The 24,661-nt window shown below is 47.6% G+C and overlaps 1 protein-coding gene across 1 annotated transcript; it reads left to right on the forward strand.

Moving 5' to 3' along the window:
• Positions 1 to 22,911: 22,911 nt before the first annotated feature.
• Positions 22,912 to 24,245, forward strand: POU4F3 (POU class 4 homeobox 3). Its single transcript, XM_047872465.1, has 2 exons — positions 22,912 to 23,031; positions 23,349 to 24,245. The coding sequence occupies exons 1-2, from the start codon at positions 22,912 to 22,914 to the stop codon at positions 24,243 to 24,245; spliced, it is 1,017 nt and encodes a 338-aa protein (XP_047728421.1).
• The last annotated feature ends 416 nt before the right edge of the window (positions 24,246 to 24,661 follow it).

Here is a 24,661-nt window from a genome sequence, read left to right on the forward strand (position 1 = left end):
AGAAGCCTGCATGGAACAGTCCAATATGCTCTAATCTTTCCTCCCTGCATTGGTCTTGCAACTGTCCGGGGGTAGAGATTCAGTCCGTCTTCTTTGCTGAGTGAGGGCGACCGGGGCAGGGACCACATCCCATCCCCACTGATGTAAGATGGAAAGTATTGTGAAAGAGGAGCTATTCTTTGTGATATGAGATGACTGAGACCTGGGGTGAATGTGGGATAAATCAACAGTTGTATAAATGCCTCTGAGCGCTCTGGGGGAAAGAAAGAGTAGGAGGATAATATACTAAAATGTTGGAGATTTTATTGCTTTCTTTGTGCTTCTTTTTTTTTTTTTTTTTTTTTTTTTTTTTCAACATTTATTTATTTTTGGGACAGAGAGAGACAGAGCATGAACGGGGGAGGGGCAGAGAGAGAGGGAGACACAGAATCGGAAACAGGCTCCAGGCTCTGAGCCATCAGCCCAGAGCCTGACGTGGGGCTCGAACTCACGGACCGCGAGATCGTGACCTGGCTGAAGTCGGACGCTTAACCGACTGCGCCACCCAGGCGCCCCTGTGCTTCTTTATACTATCTAATGTTTTTATACTAAGCACACAATAAATTTTTTTTTTTTTACAGAGATAAGTTGTGTTTTCCATTTATAACTTGGGGATTGTGGAAGCCCAGCAAAGTTCTCCGGCAGCCCTCACCAGTGCTGCAACCTTTGAAAATGCACACATTCTCTCTGAGGTTGCCCTAGGGAGTGATCACTATGGCTTAATAAAGAAGAAATGGAAGGGAGAAAGTGTTAGGTACAGGAATAGTTTTTGAGGGGGACGGCAAAGGTGAACTTTTAAGTACACATTGCTTAAGCATAGCCCACATTTGAGCCTACCAACTATGCATATTTTTTTTCTTCCTGTTATAACAACGTTATGTCTCTGAAGTCACTCACTCAGACACGGATGGAAGTCCACGTTGTGACACTCCTGGTCTCCATTACCGTAGTTACTTGACAATCTACGACGTTGTTTTCACACTGGTACAGAGGGATCCGAATAGTACCTGGCACCCGCCGTCGTGGGGACCAAAGTCGGCAGTGCCCATAAACGCTCAGTTCGATACCTGTCCAGAGTGCATGCTTGGTAGATGCTGGTTACTAGTAGTGCCATTGTTGGCTTTATCATCTGTGATTTGGGAGAGCACGACTAGTGACAGAAGATCCTCCACGTGTAAGGACTCACTTTTTTGTCTGTACCAATCGTAATGAATGCCCACACCTAACTCTGGGAGGTAGGTGCGAATAGAACTTTTTAACATGGAAACTGAAGCTCAGAGTGGTGAATTAATTTGCCCCAAGTCACACAGCTGGAAAGAGGCAAAGCTTGGATTCCAACTCCTATGTGTCCAATACTACAACGGACACTCTTCAGTTATTCTTTCCAGGGAGCTGGTGCAGTGCTTCGTCTTGACTCTGGGGTTCTGTATACCCACAGGCCCCTGTTTAGGACAGCATGTTCCCTGTTACCCACTTGCCACTCGGATCGTTGCAAACACACCCAGCCACGAGACTGTTAGCCAGTGTGACGGAAGGTTCACCGTCTCCTATGCGCCTCCAGTTTTCAGCACCAGCCACTACTGTGGGCTAAGCAGGGGTGGAGACCTGGGGGACCAGCTCTGTAACTGCTGAGAGGGTTTCATCCAAACATTCTGTGTTCCAAACCTGAGAATTTAAAGCCTTTTTGGAGGTTGTTATCATATTACAAGCCCTTTTCCGGAAGTTGGAGACATCAGTCCTCTCTCATGCCGTTCTGCTTCAAGGAACACACTGGAGGCCATCGTTGTGCTGCGAGGACCCGTAACTGCTGCTTCGTGACACGCTCACACGTTTGCAAGCCAGAATGCCACAGGTGAAGTGGACAACACTTAGGTTTTCATCCGCAAGAGTGGGAGGGATCCCTGAGGAATGGCGTGCACAAGCACTTCCCCTGGTCCCGTGGTCCCTTCAGCGGACTGAACCGATGTTTTGCAAAGAGTTGCTTAGGCTTCCTGAAAAATCTTCTTTCTCCCGCACTCCTGCCTTCCAGAAGCCTTGGGGTAACCACGGGGTAACCACGTCATTAGAACAAGACAAACACCACACCGTAAGTATGGGGAAGACAGGACAAAATGTAGGGCAAAGCTGTAACTTATTCACACGGTTGGAAGGGAAACACAGGCATCCTTGCTCCCATTACAGTGATTTTGGAGAAAGCCTTAAATGCTCCAGGGAAAAATAAAGGTTTCTGCTTCATTTCAGAACCAGCTATGCAAGACATTCTATCTATTACGTATAAATACTTGAAAGAGAAAAGAGACCTATTATAATAGGTTTGAAATTCTTATACACCTTAAAAAGGTTTATGTGGTATTTTAAATGTTTGTATTTTCAGGGGCGCCTGGGTGGCTCAGTCAGTAAAACATCCGACTTTGGTTCAGGTCATGGTCTCACAGGTTGTGAGTTCGAGCCCTGCGTCGGGCTCTGTGCTGACAGCTCAGAGCCTGGAGCCTGCTTTGGATTCTGTGTCTCCCTCTCTCTCTCTGCCCCTCCCCCACTCACACTCTGTCTCTCAAAAATAAATAAACTTGAAAAAAATTTTTTACAAGTTTGCCTTTTCATAAGGAACTTCCCTTCAGTGCCCCTACAACTCCCAAAATCAAGATGGCACACAGTTATCCTTCCTATGTGTGGATTTTAACACAGCCCACATGCACACTCCACTGTAAAAGGACTGTTGACGACATCACTCTTATACAAGGGTTGGAACTAAAATTCATACTCAAGCTCTTAATGACATTGGTTAATAGCCAAACATAACAGTCTGCAGTCTGAATACGACTTAACATTGCAAACAATAAGCGAAGAGATCTAATTTTCTCAGTTTAGAGATTTGTTACTTGTGCTAGGTCTCTGCGGGATGCTTCATTAGTAATAATACAGGGAAATTCTCTGTTATTTAAAGATCAGCCAGGGGAGACTTTCTAACCGTCCCACAAGTGTGTCTTTAAATGTTTAAATTTTATTTTAAAGAGAGACAGAGAGCATGAGTGGGGGAGAGAGGCAAAGGGAGAGTGAGAGAAAAAGAAACTTTTTTTTAAATTTTTTTTTCAACGTTTATTTATTTTTGGGACAGAGAGAGACAGAGCATGAACGGGGGAGGGGCAGAGAGAGAGGGAGACACAGAATCGGAAACGGGCTCCAAGCTCTGAGCCATCAGCCCAGAGCCTGACGCGGGGCTCGAACTCACGGACCGCGAGATTGTGACCTGGCTGAAGTCGGACGCTTAACCGACTGCGCCACCCAGGCGCCTGAGAAAAAGAAACTTAAGCAGGCTGCACACTTAGTGCAGAGCCTGACGTGGGGCTGGATCCCATGACCCTGGAATCATGATCTGAGCCAAAATCAAGAGTCAGACACTCAACTGACTGAGCCACCCAGGCACCCAAATGTGTGGTTTTTTTTAAAGTTTATTTATTTATTTTGAGAGAGACAGAGAGAGAAAGAGAGAGAGGGAGAGAATATACACAGGAGGGGCAGAAAGAAAGAATCCCAAGCAGGCTCCACACTGTCAGTGCAGAACCTTATGTGGGGCTAAAAATCATGAACTGTGAAATCATGACTTGAACTGAAACCAAGAGTCAGACACTTACCTTCCTGAGCCACTCAGGCACCCACAAATGTGTGTCTTTAATGAGCTCTTTCAATACCTGATGATCATCTACCTAGTCGCAAGATCAAGTGACTACAAGTACCAGTCTTTAAAATTTTGTATTAATTATGTGATACATTTTAATCATTCTAAGAAATTCAGAAAATACAGACGAATTAGTAAATAATGAAATGTCCTTGTAATGGAATGCTATGTGATCATGAAAAGGCTAAGGTAGAGCTTTATGTTTGGATGTGGCAAGATGAGTGTCATAACCACAGCCATCACCACAACAATGGCTAGAGCTACCATGAATGAGAGTGTAAATGTTTCAGGCACTCAACGCTTTGGACACATTAATTTATTTTTTCCTCTTAAAACAACCCTATGATTAGATATCAAATATTACACTCTGAATGCAGATAAATTTCTCTTTGTACATTTTCTGCCTAAGCGTGGGACTTTCTGGCCCATAAGCTTGAACTGAATTTGGGACTAAACAGCCAAGTTCCATCTGGCTACACTGTCCATCCATAAGTTCCTGGAATCACTTCGTGGGCAAAATGGACCCAATGTAAGATATGAGGTTTCAGCAAGATATTGTGAAACCAGTGAATATAAGGGGGCTGTTGACTGAACAAACGTTAGCCGATGTTCTATGGAGGAATAGTTCCTTTTGGTGGTCTAGACAGGCCCAAGTACTTGCACTATATATAGACTTTAGCTAGTTCTTAAGAAGCATGTGATGGGAACTTCTTAAAATTAATGTTATTTACCTGCTAGGATGTAAATGCTAAAAGGATGTGGTCTACATTATGGACAAGGGCTTTGTAAAATGTGATATTAGAAAATGGAAATTTTACGAGTTCTGGGAACAGAAACAGTTGATGGGAGTGAAATGGGAGAAAATTCTAATTTTTGCTGCTTTGCTAGAACTTAATCTAAAGTACTGAAAAAAAAATGAATAGTAGAACTACAACACCCCTGGGTTAATTATGCTCACTTTGACTCTATCAGGCTGCCTGTTGCTGAAAAATAACCCTTGTACTTAAAACAATAGTCCTTTCCACCGCTGTTCATGGGGCTAGAATCCCAGAACTCCAAGCTGTTGAGGAACTCAGGATTCTAATCCAACTCCCAGCATGGGGCATGAATTACTCTTTGTTGGCTGGTCAAATCATCTCAGTCAGAGACTTGTGGGATGGGTGGTAGTGGAGTGCAGTGGGTAAGACCTCAACAACTTTTGCTTTCATATTTATCAAGCTGTGTCTGGGAGACAAAGCAAGATTAGGGTCCCCCTACTACTCTGCCATCTTAACTCTTCCCAGATTTTGCTTTCAGATGGTCTTCGCGAGCTCTGTGACCTTGATGTTGCTTAGCCTCTTAAGAGGTCATCCACCTCATCTCTAAAATACGAATACCTCACGGGATTGTTGGAAGGATTAAATGAGGATACCTTAGCAAAGCCTTGGGTTAAATGCCTGACACAGCATCCATAATGACTATCTTTTTCATCATGATTATCATCACCAACATCACATAGAGGAGTAAGCATGATGTGAGGCATCAGACTGCAGGTGCTGGGACAGTGATAAGTCCATAGGGCTACTTTTGGTCATAAGCCATCCTCCTCATCTTGAACTGGGAACCAGTGAACCCCCACTATCCTGAGTTCTTGTGAAAACTCTTTTCCTCATTTTAATGGAATTCTTACGTTACCCTTCTCCTATCTTGAATGTTCTTTAACATCAAAAAGACCAACCTTACCCAAGTTGGACCACATAGAAAAACAAAATAAAATTCATAAAGAAAGGAAACAAACTGGTTGATTCTACCCTATACCCACCCCACCCAGATTAAAGCCCAATTCTTTCAGTACAATATTAACCTATAATATAATTACATGGTGATGAGACCTTCTCATATTTTATCGCATTCACTTATTACTCGCCAACTTGGGAGGAAAATAGAGCAAAGAATACATTATCATCCTTGCTCTATAGATAAGGGAACAGAGAGAAAGCAGCGAACTTTCCTGAGCTACACAGCTGTTGGTAGAAATAAAATCCGGGTGTCTGTGCATAGGCTTCTAGCCCATTATCTTTCCACTGCTCCAGAGAAAGCAAATATGTGCAGCCACTCCCCCCATTCATCACTTGCAACAGACATTGCTAATCAACCACAGTATTCTTTCCCACCACCTGAACTTAGACTCAGAGCCATTCTTACCACGGTGTTCCAGATAGCCATCACCAGTTGAGTATAAATGACACGAGAATATAACAAACATATTGGCCATTCCTGGACAGTGGCCTTCACCACTGATCTCATCAACTAATTCACTTGGCATATCAAAGCTGGAGGGAGAATTTTTTCCTTAGAAATCTGTTGCCAGGCCCTATTTTCAGCAGGTATGTGGTCAACATTGATTGCGTGCTCCTCCAGTCTAGATCCTTGGTCATTTTCATATCCCATAACCTGAAATGGAGCCTGACAGAGAGAGACATTGAACCACGTTTTGATGGATGGATGAATGGACTTAGCGATTGAATAGGCCCATAGAAACATGTCTAGGGTAGAAAAGAGCCTCCGCAACCGATGGTTTTATAGACTTTCACTTCGGATGATGACTTCACGCCTTCATGTCTCCTAGCAGTGGGCCATCAATCTAGAAAACACTGTCCAGCTTCCAAACACTATCTATCTCCATTTATCAGAGGATATTATCAGACACTGTGCTGCTGAGGTAGCACATTAGGTAGAGCTTTTTGTTCTGCATCGGTGATAAGGATTTGGGGAAATGTGTTCTGCCAGGGGAGGGAAGGTACATGGTCTCTCTATTACTCTGGCCTGATGACAGCTGCTAGCACTCTGCTGAATGATCAATAACTGGCTGCCAGTCCTGTTACTCCTCACTGGCTATTTTAAGAACTGCCAGCAGAGACCCACCATGGACTCATGAAAAAATATTCTGAAACAAGGAAGCCCACTCTTCCTCCCTATACCAACTTTGACCTTGGTCACAGAGCCCAGAGATGCATGCAAGTCCAGGAGTCCTTTCAGAGGGTATCACAGAAAACCATCTGCAGTGGGACAGGCGACCAGCCATTCCCGTGCACTTAGCCATCGATCAGGATGCTGTTCCACTGGCGCCTGGACTTTGGCACCGTTGGTGAGAATTTGAGGTTCCAGATCCTTCTGCCTTCTCTGGATTGCTTTTCATTTTAGTTGCCTCTTTCCCAAATAAAGATCAACTGAATTTGCAAGAAGTCCAGCCAGTCACTAAAGAGTCTTAGCTTGTAAGAAAAGCTGCTTTTACAAGGACAGATGTAAAAAGAAAAAAGGCAGTTCTTTCCTTTACTTACCTCTTGTTTTGTATACAGAATCTCTGGGAAGAAATTACAGGGCTGAGGAAGGTTTTTGACCTAATAAAAACTTTTGTGGTCTTTGTTTATTTACTTTGCAATACGGGGTAGAATTGGTACTGCCTTATGCACTTCCATTTCCTGTACTATCTTAGAGAATGGATGTTACAATCCTTTTTATGGCAATGATGACTAATAAAAAATAGTATAGATTTCAGTTGACTTTATTTTTTTAAGTTGATTTATTTATTTTGAGGGGGAAGGGGCAGAGAGAGAAGGAGAGAGACAGAGAATCCCAAGCAGTCTCTCCACAGTCAGCATCGAGCCTGACCTGGAGCTCGATCCCACGAACCAGACTGTGAGATCATGACCTAAGCCAAAATCAAGAGTCGGACAAAAGTGACTGAGCCAACTAAGCACCCCTGACTTTATTTTTTCTAAGTGGAATAATTCAAAAATATGAAAAGAGAATAAAATAAACCCAGCTGAGATATACACCATTAAAAATGCATTTCAACCTCTCCAGGGACATTTTTTACTCCAACCTTTACCCCTACTCCCAAGGGAGACATTACACTGCTTCTGGTGTCTCTCATTCCCAGGCCTGTCTTCATGCTGTTTGTTTGTAGTGATAGATAATAATATTTCGCATGCTTCAGAATATTATATAGGGTCACCTGGGTGGCTCAGTCAGTTGAGTGTCTGACTTTGGCTCAGGTCATGATCTTGTAGTTCATGAGTTTGAGCACTGGGGTTGCTGCTGTCAGCACAGGGCCTGCTTTGGATCCTCTGTCCCCACCCCGCCCCCTGCCTTCCCTTCCCCCTCCCCCCTTTCTCTCCCTCCCCAAAATAAATAAACTTTTAAGAAATATTATGCAAATGGAATCAAGCCAAATGTCTATTTCTGGGAATGTACTTACTGAACTCCTCAGTATGTATGTGAGGTGTTTTTTTTTTGTTTTGTTTTGGTTTTTTTTTCTATTAGTACATGTAGTTTAAGTTAACTTTTAAAATCAAGCAGTGGATTTTTCCGGGACTGGTTTGAGAGTCAAAAAGGAGAGGCTTCTCCAATCCCTAACTGAGGTTAGATATCCTTGTTATGGACTCTCATCACACCCTGCTCTTCTCTGTAATATTTAATCATAGTGCTTCTCGTAGTTTTGTTTAATGATGAAATGATAAATACTATGTATTTATGTCATGTCTGTCTTCCCTGCCAGAAGGTAAGCTCCCTAAGGTCAGGGACTATGTATATCTTATTCACTGCTGTGCCCGTTACACTTAGCTTGGGGCCAGCTACTGAGCAGGCAGCTAAATGGAGTTTGTTTGACTGCCTCCAGTATAAAACCCAGCTTCCTTAGAATTCTGTGTGATGTTTTTAGTCATCTTGTTTCCACCTCAACTTCTGAGCCTCATTACTGCCCTTGTATGACCTGCACCCTACTTTTTCTCCCCTAAAACCTTTGCAGTCCTGAGTTCTCTTGGGCTGCTTGCTTTTGCACATACTGTCCTGTCAGTCTAGAACATCTACCCACCTTTGTTTGCCTGTCAAACTCCTTTTCATCCCTTAAAACTCATCTGAAACGGCACCTCCTCTGGGAAGCTGTCAGCAACAATTTCAGGCAGAATGCAGGGCTTCTCCTCTGTGTTTCCACAGCACCATCAAATTTCTCTACTCCTTTATTCGTTAATTTATTGAAAAATATTTACTGGGGCACCTGGGGGCTCAGTCAGTTAGGCGTCTGACTCTTGATTTCAGCTCGGGTCATGATCTCATGGTTCATGGGATCGAGCCCCACATTGAGCTCTGCACTGTCAGGATCCCTCTCTCTCTCCCTCTCTTTCTTTGCCTCTCTCTGTCTCAGAATAAATAAACAAAGCTTAAAAAAAAGAAAAATATTTACTGTGTCCCTACTACAAACCAGGATTTCTCTGTGTTCTAGAAATACAGAATAGACAAGATACGGTCTCTGTTGTTTACAACTAGGTCAACAGGATCTATGAAGGCACTAAATGGGGTGACAAGACAGTCACTGGCAGTCTTCTTTAGGGAGGGTAGGGAGGAAGGCCTGTCTGAGGAGCTGATGTTTGAGCTGAGGCCTAAAAAGAGGAAAACAAATCAGTCACACAAAAGGCTGTGGCAGTATTTTCCAGAATAGGAACTGATTCCCCAGTGCCAGCAAATGACCATCAAAGTATTTCATGAATGAATGAATGAGCCAGATTATGTTGGCTCAGAAGAAACTTCAGTTATCAAACTTGCAACAGCCTCACCTCGCATGAAATATTCACGTCAACCCAAATCAGGCCCTCCTCAGGTGCTAATAGCTGTGGGAAGAAAAGAATTCCACCGAACCCGAGCTGGTGATACCCAAGTGCAGACAGAATGTCAGTCAGTCAGGGTTTGCCCTGTTTTAGAGTTTGCATGCTTGAGTAAAGTCAGCCCATGCAGACACATACCACCAGGGCCAGGAGCAGCCCTACTCACTGTCACTAACTTGTCATTAATATTTCTACGGCATTAAAGATAATTATTCCCTATGGGGAGGTCAGCATGCACCAGGCATGGTCTCACGTCGTCTTCATTTTGCTCCTATTATTATCTCTCAGAGGATGGAGACTCATCAAGACCTTGTAGCTGGAAGGGGCACCTGGGTGGCTCAGTTGGTTAAGCGTCTGACTTTGGCTCAGGTTGTGATCTCACAGTTTGTGAGTTCGAGCCCCGCTCCACCTCAGACTCTGTACTGGTGGTGTGGAGCCTGCTTGGGATTCTCTCTCTCTTTCTCTCTCTCTCTCTCTCTCTCTCTCTCTCTCTCTCTCTCTCTTTCTCCCTCTCCCTCTCTCTCTCTGCCCCTTCCCCGCTTGTGGTCTCTCTCTCAAAATAAATAAACTTAAAAAAAATATAAAAGACCTTACAGCTAGTAAAGGTGAAGTCAGTGTTCATGCTGGAGTCTGTCTCGATTGGAAGCCTGGGCTCTTAACTCTGCAACCCAGGGCCAGTTTCATGGGTGTGGAACCGGTTCAGTGGCACAGGAATCCACGCTTAGAAGGGCCCCGGGCTTGGTTTAATGGTGTGTTGTTGCCATCTTGAAATTCTTAATACGTTTTTGAACAAGGGGATCCACACTTTCATTTTGCACTGGGCCCTGCAAACTATGTAATTTGTCCTGCTGACACCACACCATCTCTCATAACAATACATTGGATGTGGTACGCACCCCCGTTTTTGGAAACCTCTTTGTCCCTGAAGCCCTAAACAGAGACTCTTATATGCACTGAAGCCCCAAACAGGGGCTTCTTCCCTCAAGATCTGTATGTTCAAATCTGAAAATACGTGAGTGTTTCTTTCTGGTTATAAAAGTAATACAGACAAGTACTAGAAGTAGTAGTCAAGGGAACTACAGTTTTATCTGTAGTGGAGTAACTTTTTATAAGAAGAAGGTTAATTATGTTGAGTATATAAAGCTCTGTGTCCTCTATATAAACTTTTGTATCTTATATATAAATATTTTTATCCTTAGGATGATTTTTTTAGACTCACTCTCAGATAGATGCCTGGAGAGATATTCTAAGAATCTGTAGCACCCGGGGGAATTTTTGTTATACTTGTAGTCTACTTTTGTTCGATTATATGCTAGATAGGCATCTTTGGCTTTCCGCTAAAATGTTAAGTAATGTGTTGTGAAATATTCTTATTCTCCTGGAAAATATCCACCTCGTTTGATAAAGGGAACTTAGCTTGTATCTTGTACATTCCTTCCGAGGTCTAAATCAAACCCATCTCCTCTTAGCCCCAGTCCCTTTGTCGAGGCTGAAAGTAGCCCCATGGGGGTTTACCACTTGATCTTTGGTGCTGGTGATCCTTGGGCCTCTCTTGCCATGAAAAGCCTCATATTGTGTAAGTTGCCATGTTGCGGGCTGGTCAGGTAACTTCTGTTACTTAGCAACCTTCTCCTGCTTTGTTAAGTTGGGCTGTTCAATCTCCTTAATGAATAAGAGCATCAAGCCAGGTAATTGATGCCTGGACGTTTAGTTCATGAATAATTGACTGTCTGGGTAATCCTAGATACATTTCCTCGATCAGATTGTACAATGGAACAGTCATGTCATAGCCAGTGTCGAGTTTTGTGTGTGTGTTTTTGTTTTTTTGTTTTTTGTATTTTTTGGTCTTAATTGGTTTTATGATGTCAGAAATCTGCTTTATTGACCCAAAGGCTCAAATGAACAATGGAAGCAATGATCCTCCCAAAGCTGGGACATGCTTCCTCTTTCCTCCACAAGAGCTCAGCATTTCCCCTTCAGTCTGGGCTTAGAAAAGTTTTCAGCTCTGCTTGTGTATCTTTTCAGCTATCTTTTCCCACATACATCGGGAAGGCAATGTGGTCTAAAGGGGAGGAGGGAACTGAGAATTGGGTTTCCTGGGCAAAGCCAATCAGTCACTCTGCAGCTCCAGGCCAACCTTAGCTCGTCTGACTTATGTATTCATTTATGCATTCCTTCCACACACATTTGGAGCCCCTCCTGTGTGCCAGGCACTGGCGATTCTGTGAAAAACAAGGTTGGCCTTGTCTGCTTTCATGGAGCTTATGTTCTAGTGAAAACACATGGGTGATAAGCACATAAACAAGGAAGAGGACAAGTAATTTTCAGATCGTGCTAAGTGCCAGGTTGAAAAACAAAAATGGGATAATGGGGCAGAGAGTGACCAAGGGGGGAGGAGGTATATGGAGATAATTTTGATTGGGTGGTCTGGGAAGGCCAGGGAAGTTGTCTTTGATGAGGTGACATGTGAACTCAATGACAGACGTGGAGGAGCTGGCCAGGTGAAGAAATGTGGGGATAAGATAGAGGCACATGAAGACAAAAGTTCTGAGATGGGAATGGGCTTAGCATGATGAGCAGATTGACGGGCAGCACAGTATGAGGCAAGGTGGATGCCCACATAGGCAGCTCACCTTGCATACCATCCAAGATGACAAAAAAACTGTGTAGCCTCCCCTTAGCCATGGGGGCCTGAAGGAAGGGGCCCAAATATAGGCCTCACCAATGGTACAGATAGTGTCATTCTTTGTATAAAAATAAAAAATAAAAAAAAACAGATGTTGTCAAAACTCAGCTCAGGTTGATTCATTGATTCCACACAAATGTATTGAGCTCTAGGCAGTGTTTGTGACACTAGGAATATAGAAGTGACTAAAGCCAAGTCCCTGCCTTTGTCAAACTTACACTGTATTAGTGAAATAGGCAATAAACTAATTAAAAGAAGTCAAATACAGCTATAAAGTGTATAAGATACTGAGTGCTATGGAGACAAAGCAGAGAAGGGCATAAAAGTAGGAGGGATGAGATAGTTGAAATTGTAAATGGAGTCATCTGGGAAGGCTTCACTGAGAAGATGACATTTGAGCTGATGCTTGAAGGTGGTGTGAAAGTGCACCGTGTGACTGTCTGCAGGAAGAGCCTTCCAGACAGAGGGAACAGCAAGAGTACCACTTTTTTCCAGAAAACCTCCCTTCCACATGCCTGCCTCTGGCCTGGGCTGTGTTCCCTCTTAGGAGACTTGTATCAAAATGCTTATCACTCTCCTGCTTAAAACTTTCCACTGATGGGGCGCCTGGGTGGCACAGTCGGTTAAGCGTCCGACTTCAGCCAGGTCACGATCTTGTGGTCCGTGAATTTGAGCCCCGCGTCGGGCTCTGGGCTGATGGTTCAGAGCCTGGAGCCTGTTTCCAATTCTGTGTCTCCCTCTCTCTCTGCCCCTCCCTCGTTCATGCTCTGTCTCTCTCTGTCCCAAAAATAAATAAACGTTGAAAAAAAAATTAAAAAAAAAAAAACAAAAAAAAACAACTTTCCACTGCCCTTGGAACAAAGCACGAGTTTCTTACCATGGCTTATAACGTCCTATTTAATCCTTCACCCCTCCAAACTCATCTCTCTTTCTTCTCCCTTGTTCATTGGCCCCTGCAGAGCATCCTTCTTCCTGGTCTATAAACATGCAAACCCTTTCCCAGTTTGGAATGCGGACATCCTTGTCCTTTGCCTACAACTTCTTCTCAGAGATTGTCATATGACTGGTTCCTTCTCCTCATTCAGGTCTTAGCAACTTAGCGAAAGCTTCCCTGACTGTACTAATCCTCTGACCAGCCACTCCTCACAATGATAGAATTTATCAAAGGCTTACCACTTATTCATAAAGGATGTGGTCATTTCCTACTGCCCCCAAACTGGCCCTTCGTGTGTAATATGCTCTTTGGAGAAATAGGAGGTTATAAATGTGAAGTGAAATGTAACAGAGTACCAGTGACCATACTGTGATGCTTACAGCCCTTGGGAATATGACATTCACTTCCACAACCTTCTATTTACCACCAGACAGGATTTCCTTCGAATTCTGAAAGGTTCAGTTACAAATGCATGCAAAAATTTCTCCCCTGTTCAGGAAAGAGAATGCAAGAGCAAAAGAAATGGATGCCGTTTTCACAGAAAGTAAAATGTCTGGGGATACAGGAGACAAGAGCTTCCAGCTTCTCTATATTACTAACCCACTAGGACTTGGATGCTGAACCCAGTGATGGAGCCAGGCTTTCATTGTCTTTTTTGTTATACTAAAAAAATTGTTTGAGAAAGATAATAAATTATGGATATTCATGGGAAGAAATGGAATGGGATAGCATATATTTATAGTGTTTTGTTTACAAAGTGATGAATTTTAGTAAAGAGAAGACAACTGTCTATAAAACCTTTCTGGACTGACGTATTAAAATATGTCAATGGCTGGGGCGCCTGGGTGGATCAGTTGGTTAAGTGTCCGACTTCGGCTCAGGTCATGATCTCACGGTTGGTGAGTTCGAGCCCCGAGTCGGGCTCTGCTGGCATTTCACAGCCTGCTTCAGATCCTCTGTCTCTCTCTCTCTCTCTCTCTCTCTCTCTCTCTCTCTCTGTCTCTTCCCCTCTCCTGTTCTCTTTCTCTCAAAAATAAATAAATAAACATTAAAAAGAAATATGTCAGTGACAAGGTCATCTCATGTAAAAAATAATGTTTTACCCCTGTTCACACAGAAGACGTGGGTCTTGGAAGATGGCGTCTCTACACCACAAACAACACCAATACACTCCCCCTTCAAAACCCATAAATGAAAGAATCTACTGGGTCAAAATATCTTGATGTCTCAAGATGGCAGCTCTCTTGTAGAGCCGTTTGGAATCACTGGCCAGCAAAAAACCACAGACACGCATTTATCATCCAGCTCAAATTTAATGGTAGAGTAAATAGGTGACTTGTGTACTTTTCTTTTAAACCCACCTTTGGTGGTACTTTATCACAGCACAGGGAACTACAGGATTTTAAAAAAGGAGATGGATAGTTTCTCCTCACCGAGGAGTGCCTGCTCTCAGTCCTCCAAGGAAGAAAAAGGAGGGTGTTCAGGTAGGGAAGGTTCTGTCTGTCCCACATCCCGACAGAAATATGGCCCTGCAGGAAGGAACCCAATGAAAGAAAAGGGCCAAGGTGGTTGCCCTTTGTCCTTCAGCCTGTCCACCCTCAGCCCAGGAGGTAGACACACCCTCTCCTCAACTCTGAAGGAGTCATCACTGTTATTTCCAGTTTGGTGGATTTTTTCTTTTTCGAATTCAGGAGACCCATCAATTATGTAGGGCTCCGTGATGATCTCAGGCAGTGACACCTCTGTAGGTCTGAATGGCGTTTCTGAAGGGAAACCATCTGGCCTACCTTAGCTTGTTCATCCCTGGGCTTCTCTCCCAGCTTGTAAGGTGTGGCGGCCACAGAGAGTGCCAAAACCATCAATATTTCACAGCCTTAATTAAAGTAAGCCGAGAGCTGTCAGCCTCTTGCAACTGGCTTCCTTTTCCAAAACAAAACAACCGCCTGGCATCTTGAACAGGGGCCGCAGACACAGAAAGGGGACTTTGGCTAGAGCTGGGTGAGGGAGGGAGGGAGCCCGGGATTTCACAGACCAAGACTTCCCAGAGTTATAAACCCGCCAGGACACTGGAGTAAATTCCCTGGCGCTGGCCTAGGGACCTGGGACCAGAAAAGGGAAAGAGGGTCGCCTCTTGAGCTCCCTTTGACAACTCTTGTAGGGGACTGGAAGTGGGGCAGCAGGGAAGTGCAGTCTGCAGACTTGGGGCTGCGTACCCTAGTCCAACATGAATGAGCTCGGGCCCCAGCAGAAGCTTCACAGACGGTGGGGGGCGAGCGTGGGGAGGGTCTGGAGCCGGTCTCTCTGCGGCCCCCTTCCCCATGCCCGCCCCACATGCCCAGGCCTGCGCCGCCATCCAGCCTGGCGGGCAGGGGAGCCCGGAGCCCTGCGATTTATACATCTATTAATTACCTCCAGCCTGGAAGAACTGCCTATAAATACAGTGGCACTTTAGATAAAACTTTCATGCAGCTATTTAGATCCTTTAAAATATAAATGATTTCCTCTAAATTTTTTATCATAAATCAGGGCATGGAGCTAGGCGACAAGACGCCGATTTCCCCCCTGATGGGAGCAGAGCCTTTGCTTGTTTTCCCTTTTTCTTTTTCTTTGCTACTTTTCTTCTTCTCCTCCTCCTCCTCCTCCTTCCCCTTCTTCTTCCTTTTAATTTACAGAGGTTGGTTAGTGGCTCTGCTTCTCTTTGCTGTGTGGGGTGGGGGGTGGGGGAAGGGAACAAGTTGTGAGAAGTTTCACCCCCTTTCCTGGATGGAGGTTGCCTGGTGTCTGTGGGAAAGCTCAGCAGACCTGAGTTCAGATCCTATCCCTGCCACTTGCTCCCGGTGGTGCTACCAGGAACACAACTTCTCTGAGCCTCAGCAGTCCTGTAGGCGAAACATAGGTAACAATAGCACCTACATCATAGACAGGGTAGATGTTAGGATGAACTGACATGATGCACACAGCCAGACGGACAGAGTAGGAGCTCAGGAAGACAATGAGCTGTACATTGACAGACAAGTTACTTCACCTTTCTGAACCTCAGTTTCCTCATCTATAAAGAAAAGGTGGAAAGATAATTCACTTTGAGGGAGTTATTATAAGGAATGAAAAAGACAAAAGCCAGATTCTAAGCTTCTTGAGCCAGTGACCACGTAAACCTTGTTCATCATTGCATCCCTAGACCTAGCAAGTGCCCAGCTCAGAAGAAGCGCTTGGCAAGCATGTGATGGCTACACGAAACAACAGCGTTTTCTGCTTTGAAGTTGGTTTCCATTTATGGTGATGGACCTCTACCCTCTATGGTTTGACCTCTACCCTCTTTCCAAGATTCCTGCTTTGAACCTTGACATATCCACATTGAAAGGGCCTGTGGATCTAGTCTTGAGTAACCAGAGGCCCAGAGCCCATGAGTAACTTGTCCGGGGTGACACAGCAGGTTAGCTATGTATCCATGTTTGAATCCAGACCTTTCCCCTTGCTGCTTCTTCACAATCAAGCTGACTGGGTAAGAGAAATGGCCTAATCCTTTGGCCACAGAAGAGCTAACAACCAACTGAGTGACATGGGGATTGACTTTATGACTTTGAACTCTAGGATGCCTATGAACCGGGGAAGAGAAAGTCAAAACCAGTCTTCGTGGGCCAGGAATAGGACCACGTGATGATTGAGTCCAGATTCTTGAGAACAAGCAGAGAGATGGCCATGCTACTGATGGCACAGATATTCTAAAGTCTTGAGCTCAAAGATGATGACACAGCAGGACCTATTTGGTGGCAGTGGGGTGGGGGGTAGAGTATGAAAAAGTCATGCACTGACGTAGGAAGTTGTTAGGAAGTCTCCTGGGGAATGGCGTGTCAAATCCAAACTACTGACTGATTTTCCTTGAAGCAGTAGACTAAACCCAGAAAATGTGGGGTCTCTCTCATCCATTCTGGACCACTGCAACCCCATTCCTATACGGCTGCAGGAAGTAGACCTCCAATCCTATCACCACCCTGCTTAAAAGCTCCAGGGCTCCCCCCTCCATGGTTCAAAACCCAATTCCCCTGCAACATCTGGTGCCTGCCTTTCCTACCTTTCCTACCTTTGATTCTGTCCTTTCCTACCTTTGCGATCTCCTTACTACACTCCAACTACCCTCGACGTCTGCTTGTTCCTGAACACGCCATTCTTACTCCCACATCAGGTGTTCACACTTGCTGTTTCTCTTGTCTTCCGTTTTATGCTTTAAGCCTTCACTCAAAGGTGACTCTTTTGCTTTCTGTCCAGGCAGTCTCTATTCCTGTATTTTCTCTCGTTTATCTTCTCTGCAGCAGTTATCCGGACTCCAGGCTGTCTTATTTGATGCTCACTTGCTGCTGAAGTATCAGCTCCATGGGGGGAGGGGCCCTGGGGAGGGTGGGGTCTGCCTTGTTTGTAGCTGAATTCCTATCTGCTAACATCACGAGGGCCACAGAGTAGATGCTCAATAAATGTATTCGGTGAAAGAATACATGATGGACAGGGGCTCTAGGACATCCCTCGCTTGGTCCCCTCATTTTTCAGTTGAGGAAACTGAGGCCATAAGGAGTCAGAGACCTGTCAGCTGTACTGCCGGAGTGTCAGAACTCAGTCATCAGGGGACGCCAGGGCAGGGGAGGGCTGGCGCGTGGCGATGACCCCTCAGGGGTGCTGGGCCTGGGGCTCCTGAGTCCCTCTGGGCATCTCGGATCTTCAGAGCCCCACGCAGACAATGTGAGGCGAGCGGCCGCAGCAGCTGTGCAGGCGGCAGGTACATGTGAGAAGTTTGTGAGAGGAGCTGAGAGAAAGGGAGAGGAAGGTGGGCGGCTGCGAACACCTGGCCGGGCAGCCCCGCCAGCTGCCTGCCCGCGATGGCATCTCGAGTTCGGGCAGTCCTATCAGGCTATCTCCCATTCCACCCCTCCTCCGAGTCCTCCCCTTCTCTCCGAAGTGGAGCTTGGCCAGGGATGGAGGTGGGAACTGGTAGCCACTGGCTTCTGGAAGCGGCCTCTGCCGGAAGCAAGCCTGGAGCGGGGCCAGCCTCTGAGCCTCTGGAATAGAGGCCACCTCGCCTTCTGGGAGAGAAGTAAAGCCTGCTCTTCCTCCCAGTCTCAGCCTCTGGGCTTGGGGGGTGGGGTGGGGTGGAGATTCTGGTGCCAGCCCAAGACCTTCATTAAAAGCAGGTTCAGAAGTTAGAAAAACCTGGGTTCTAATGCCCACCCTACCATGCTTCAATATGTGGCTTGGGGAAAAAAAATCAGTCTCACTGTACCTCAGTTTTCTCATCTGGGAAATGGAGATAATAATACAATGTCAAAGTCTTGATGTGGAGATTCAGTTATAATTCTTTTCTAAAGCACATAACCCAGAGGCTGGCAGTCCATAACTGGTTTTTCTTGTTATTACCATCATCCTACTGCCAAAATCGTAGGGGAGATATTATTCATGCATTCATTCATTCAATGCACATTGTTATATTAAGCTCCTATGTGGTAACTGGCCTTTAGACATAGGCAGTGGAGACACAGGGACAAATAAGACCCATCCTCAAAGAAGTCCCAGGGTCCTTCAAGGAGCTGAGGCAATGAAACATTGTGTTCCTACCAAGACATAATAGAGGAGGACACAAAAGACTCAAAGAAGAAAAATTTATCTCTTGGAGTCTTAGTGAAACTTAAACTTAAATAATTATTTTAGGGTCTGAAAAAAATAATGTCAAGTAACAAGTTTTCACATCAAGGTTTTCAAGTTGAGAGTCCCAGGTCACCTGCTGGCAAATCATAAATGTCTATTAAGAAGCACCTCAGGGGCGCCTGAGTGGCTCAGTCAGCTAAGTATCTGACTTGATTTTGTCATGATATTATGTTTTGTGGGTTCGAAACCGCGCCCTGCTCTCCCCCATCCCCTGCAGTCTCCTGCCCCCCTCCCTCCCCCCCCCCCCCCCCCCCACCGAGGGACTCTGCACTGACAGTACAGAGAACCTGCTTGGGATTTTCCTTCTCTCTTTCTCCCTCTGCCCCTCCCCCCCAAAAGAGGCACTTCACTCCCATGGGTAGCATCTCTGCATGTCGTCATCTTAGGATGTTGTGTTTTAAGAGGCTGCAGATTCCTGCATGATTCCTGCTCATGCTAAAGTTGAAAACCACTGGCCCACAGGAAAATGCCCCTGCCCCTCTGCCCTAGCTTCCCTACAGGGCTAGTCCTTCCAGAGGGACAGAGTGCTTTGTGTTCTGATTTAGAGTTACATGTGGCAATTTTATGTCCCCACTAGAGTCTGAGCTCTCCAAGCAGTGTGCTCTATGCCTACAGAACGTATCACAAGATCCAGCCATCAGTAGGTATCCTGAAATGACTGTGGAATGAAGAAAGTGCCCCCATTAGTGTCACTCACATAAATGCCCATGTGGTCCCTACTTTGGACCCTCAGACAGATTTTGTGTGGCCTTTATGTGGGGTGTGTGCATGGAGAGGGGGGAGGGATATGCATGTGCTTTTTAATTGTAATTTAATGCCACAGGGGTGAGGATGGGGTATTTGGTCTCCACTTTAGGTCAGTCCCAGTGTTCCCTGTTATATACCCAACTGATCTGCTTTACTGGACTTGCTCCTGACAGAACTGAAGCTTGAAAATCCTATAAAGTATACAGTGTTCATAGTTCTTCTCATTCTTTTCTCTGTGGTCTTTACCTCATCTCCTCTCTCTCCAGGGCCTTCTCAGAAAGACTGCTCCCTAAGGATGGGTGTCAGCTTACTGCTGGCTGCATAGACCTGTCAGTGGACCTTCACTGAAGGGAAGGATGAGAAAAATCCAAAGAACACAGGTTGTCTGATGCAAGAGTGGCTTTTGATTTGTGGTCCTAATGCCTGGGGATGCTAGGACGGGGGCTGGTGAGCTGAAGGTCAGCACGGAGGCCTAAGGAGGTCAGTTACTCTTGCTCTGGCTCTGACCCTTGCCTGACCTCGACCGACCCTGGCAAGTGTCTCCCAGCCCCTGAGGGGACAAAGCAGAGAAGGATGGATGTGGATGGGCCTTCCCTTCTGTTTCTAGGGGTTCAGCTTCTTAGACAATTAGGGTATGATTAGGTGATTGTGGGTCTCAGGGCACCATGGGGTCAGGCAAGCTCCAAAATCTTCTCCCTAGAGGATCCAGCCTCCCTTCTTTTCCTTCCCCACTTTCCATTTGCCTTCCTGCATTGGGCAGAAAATGAGAATGAGTGGTCCTTAAACGCTGGTGAAGTGATGAAATAATGCTGCGTTCAACTTCTGGGAAGTTAAGGTCCTGGGAAAGAAGCTCTTGACTCTTTTAAAATGTGTTTCATTTAAGTTAACCAGAATGGTACTGTTTGGCTGGAGCTGGAAGTTCCTACCATCTAGTCCAGCCTTCTTCTTGTGGGTAAACTGAGGCCTGGCCAGGGTCACACAAAGCCCAATATTAGAATGCTGTCTAAAAGCCAGCCATCCTAAGGCCCACAGTTCTGGTGTGTATTCCGTATTTCAAGAATTCCACCAGCCTTGCTCTGGGTCTTGTGCGTGAATCTACATCTTCTCCACTGCAGTGCAAGTTTATAGTCAATTTCCTGCAGTGGATTTTAGACTGGTGACTCCGTGAGGGCAGGGATGGAGTCTGATTCACATCTGTGGCCCAGCCCTCTGTGTGGAGTCTGGCACAAAGCAGGCGTTGAACGAAGGAAGAACAGCAGGGAACCAGATTGCACCTTTAGATCAGTCATTCTCCAGGGAGATTACTTAAGCCACCCCGGCTCCCAAATGCTTTAGCTTTAAGTGTTGAGGGAAGAAGAAGAGAGCAACAAACATTTATTTCATGATTTCACTGTGCCAGGCAGCATGCTGAAAGCTTATCTCAGTGCACTGCTCGCAACAGTTAGTGGAGGGGAAACTATTTCATATATGATGAAAGTTCAGTCCAACAATGTTTGAGGTGGCTCATGGCCTCTAAGTCAGCAAGAGGCAGAGATGCATGTTGAATCTGAGGGCAAGGCTGCACCCAAACATTAGGTTGTGAGGTTTGCCGAGCACTTGATATGGTGCTCAATGCTTTCCTTTCTATTCTAGTTTGAAAACACCTTCACCAGAACCCAAGAAGGCAAACAGGAGTGCAGTTGCCATTTTACAGACGAGGAAACCAAGGCTCAAGAGAGGTTTAGTGGGAGGGCAGCCCTTGGCCTCAGGCCCCTGGGCTCAGTCCTCCTCCCCGGTTACAGGTTACAGGACGGTTACAGGACGCACAGGACCCATGCAAGGGGGCTGGCTGCAATGCGAAGAAGAGGGATTGGCAGGATCCGAGGGTGGGGAGCCCAGATCTAGGCAGGATTTGCTCTTAGGCCAAAGGTGACCTCTCCACACCCAACCGCGGTGTTCACATTCTGAGAGACCCGGCCCCATACGCGGGCGCGCAAGGCCCAGCCCTCCGGCTGGGGAGACTTCTGAAACTCGAAGGTCGCTCCCCGGCGGTGGCGGCGTCCGAGGTAAGGTGGGCTCAGCTGGGCGCGCAGGTCTCGGCTCCGAAGCCTGGAGGGCGGCGCTGCGGCGCGGTCCCAGGATTCCCTATCCATTATTCACGATGTTTACTAGCGCGGGCAAAGGAGAGGACACCAGGGGGAAGGAGAGGGGATCAGAGCGAGGCGGGGGCGGAGCAATACTAACCCTGGGGCACTTCGGGTCCCAAAACTTCGGGAGGAAAAGTGCGAAATGATGAAGAGCTGGGAAGTCAGATGTGGTGCCCGGCACACAGTAGGCCATCCGTAAATATTCGTGGAATGGATAACGGAACGAGTGAGCCAAGGGCTCTCTTCCCAACTAGCTCTGTTGTCTCGGGCGAGTCACTTAACCCCCTCGTTTTCCTCACCTGGAAAGCAGAATAACAGTATCTACTCCGCAGGGTGTGCGGATACCATGAACTAAGTCTCTAAATAGCCTACCACGTATTAGGAGCTCAAAAATGGTAGCTATTGTTCTGGCGAATGGGGCTTGTGAGGTTTGGCAGCCGAGTGGAAGTGCACGGACTGACTCACAAGGCCGGTGGGCAGTTCTGAACTGTTACTATTCTAAACAGAACTCATTAAGCTTCCTTCCACTGACGGGTTGGGGAAAGGGAGAGGGGGCCAAGTTGTCTTTCTCTAGCGAAGGCCAGAACTGCCAGCGTTGGGAGGAAGCCGCTGGTCTCCAGGACCCGGCAGACATTTATTTCCCCCATTTCCACCCCGCCGGGCGATTGGAGTCACCTGGGGCTCATTCTGGCAGCCCCTCACCCTCCCTGGAGCCCGTCTGGGCGCTTGGAGGCGCCTCTTCGCTGAGCCGCGGGGCCGGACTCTGGTGGACGGCTCGGGCGTGGGGCCAGGAGCGCCCTGGAAATGGGCAGTTTGGCGGCAGCGAGGCCGACAAGGAGTGTGTGTGTGTGTGTGTGTGTGTGTGTGTGTGTGTATAGAAGGGTCAGCTTCCTGGACCCACTCAGGCCGTGGCTGCCCTTCGATCTGGGCAGTGCGAGTTGGGACAGGACGGAGAGGTTTGAGACTTTGGGGGAAACTAGTCCACCAAGAAGAAACAATCCGGAAGGTCTGCCGGCCTGGAGCCAGGCGGGGCGGGGCAGGCCCGGAGAGGCCAGGCCCGACCGGGGTATAAATGCTGTGGCGGGGGCGGCTGTGGCGGGCGCACAGACGCGCGCCTAGAGCTGCTGCCTGGCCTCGCCTCCCGGGCCGCCCCTGCGAGTCCCGGGCGCGTGAGCACGCCTGCGCGCGCCCGGGCCCTTCCTGGCAGGCTGCTTGTAAGATGAGTGAAGAAGCAGGTGGGGGAGAGGGGAGGCAGCGAGCGAGAGGGCGAGGGGAGCGCGGGCGCTGAGCGGCGCTCACTTGGAGCGCGGCGAGCGAGCGAGACGAGCCTGATCCATGTCCCTCGCTGCCTCCCTGCCAGGCGCGCGAAGATGATGGCCATGAACGCCAAGCAGCCTTTCGGCATGCATCCGGTGCTTCAAGAACCCAAATTCTCCAGCCTACACTCCGGTTCCGAGGCCATGCGCCGAGTCTGTCTCCCAGCCCCGCAGGTACGTACTGGAGCATAATTACCGCTCTAAGGCACATTTTTTGACAGGCACTAGCTTCATGTTTTTTTCATGTCGCCCAGAACAATCGCCGCTGTCTGAACCCCTCTCCTTGTCTCCCCCGCGCTCTCTCCCGGCGCGCTCTCTCTCTCATTCATGTCTCTCTGATCCACACGTCTGTTCCAGCAAAGCCTCTGTCTCCGTATTAATTTTTATGACCTGGGCTTTGAGGAGAGGCATCTCGGTTGCTTGAAAATGTGTTTTAATCCTGAGTTGACAGTATTCCCCACTGACCGTGCTGTGCGCCTTCTCGCTTGCAGCTGCAGGGTAATATATTTGGAAGCTTTGATGAGAGCCTGCTGGCACGCGCCGAAGCTCTGGCGGCGGTGGATATCGTCTCCCACGGCAAGAACCATCCGTTCAAGCCCGACGCCACCTATCATACCATGAGCAGCGTGCCCTGCACGTCCACTTCGTCCACCGTGCCCATATCCCACCCGGCCGCGCTCACCTCACACCCACACCACGCCGTGCACCAGGGCCTCGAGGGCGACCTGCTAGAGCACATCTCTCCCACGCTGAGCGTGAGCGGTTTGGGCGCCCCCGAGCACTCGGTGATGCCGGCGCAGATCCATCCGCATCACCTGGGCGCCATGGGCCACCTGCACCAGGCCATGGGCATGAGTCACCCACACGCCGTGGCGCCTCACACCGCCATGCCCGCGTGCCTCAGCGACGTGGAGTCGGACCCGCGAGAGCTCGAGGCCTTCGCCGAGCGCTTCAAGCAACGGCGCATCAAGCTGGGAGTGACCCAGGCGGACGTGGGTGCGGCTCTAGCCAACCTCAAGATCCCCGGCGTAGGCTCGCTCAGCCAGAGCACCATTTGCAGGTTCGAGTCTCTCACTCTCTCCCACAACAACATGATCGCGCTCAAGCCAGTGCTCCAGGCCTGGCTGGAGGAAGCCGAGGCCGCCTATCGAGAAAAAAACAGCAAGCCAGAGCTCTTCAACGGCAGTGAACGGAAGCGCAAACGCACGTCCATCGCAGCGCCGGAGAAGCGCTCGCTCGAGGCCTACTTCGCTATCCAGCCGCGGCCCTCATCCGAGAAGATCGCGGCCATTGCTGAGAAACTGGACCTTAAAAAGAACGTGGTGAGGGTCTGGTTTTGCAACCAGAGACAGAAACAGAAACGAATGAAGTACTCGGCGGTCCACTGACTGCGGCGGGGCGCGGCGTCCGGGGCCGGGGCCGGGAGAGCGGAGTGTATGCCACCCCCCAGAGTGTGTGTGGGGGGGGAACGGTTATGGGGAACTCCAAGACGTTTCCTGGCAGGTCAGGCTGTCTCCCCCGATGCCACAGACTTTCCCCTTTATCCTACCTGGTTGCCTCCCGGACTTCTCTTTCTCTTCTTTCCTTTCCATTGCCACCTGAAAAGTTATGGCGCTAAGAAAAAAATTCCTGAAGGGCAGGCCCCGAGCGGCAGGCGCTGTCCGTGGTGCTGAAAAATCTCCCTCGCGCGCTGGACTGCGAAACCACAGGGCAGGAGCCCCAATGCAGGGGACAGTGAACTGGCCCCGACCACACTGCTCCGGGGTGAAGGCGCCACTTTGCTAAGCGTGATTAGACAAAGGTG

The sequence above is a fragment of the Prionailurus viverrinus genome, chromosome A1 (assembly GCF_022837055.1).
Source record: "Prionailurus viverrinus isolate Anna chromosome A1, UM_Priviv_1.0, whole genome shotgun sequence".
NCBI lineage: Eukaryota > Metazoa > Chordata > Mammalia > Carnivora > Felidae > Prionailurus > Prionailurus viverrinus.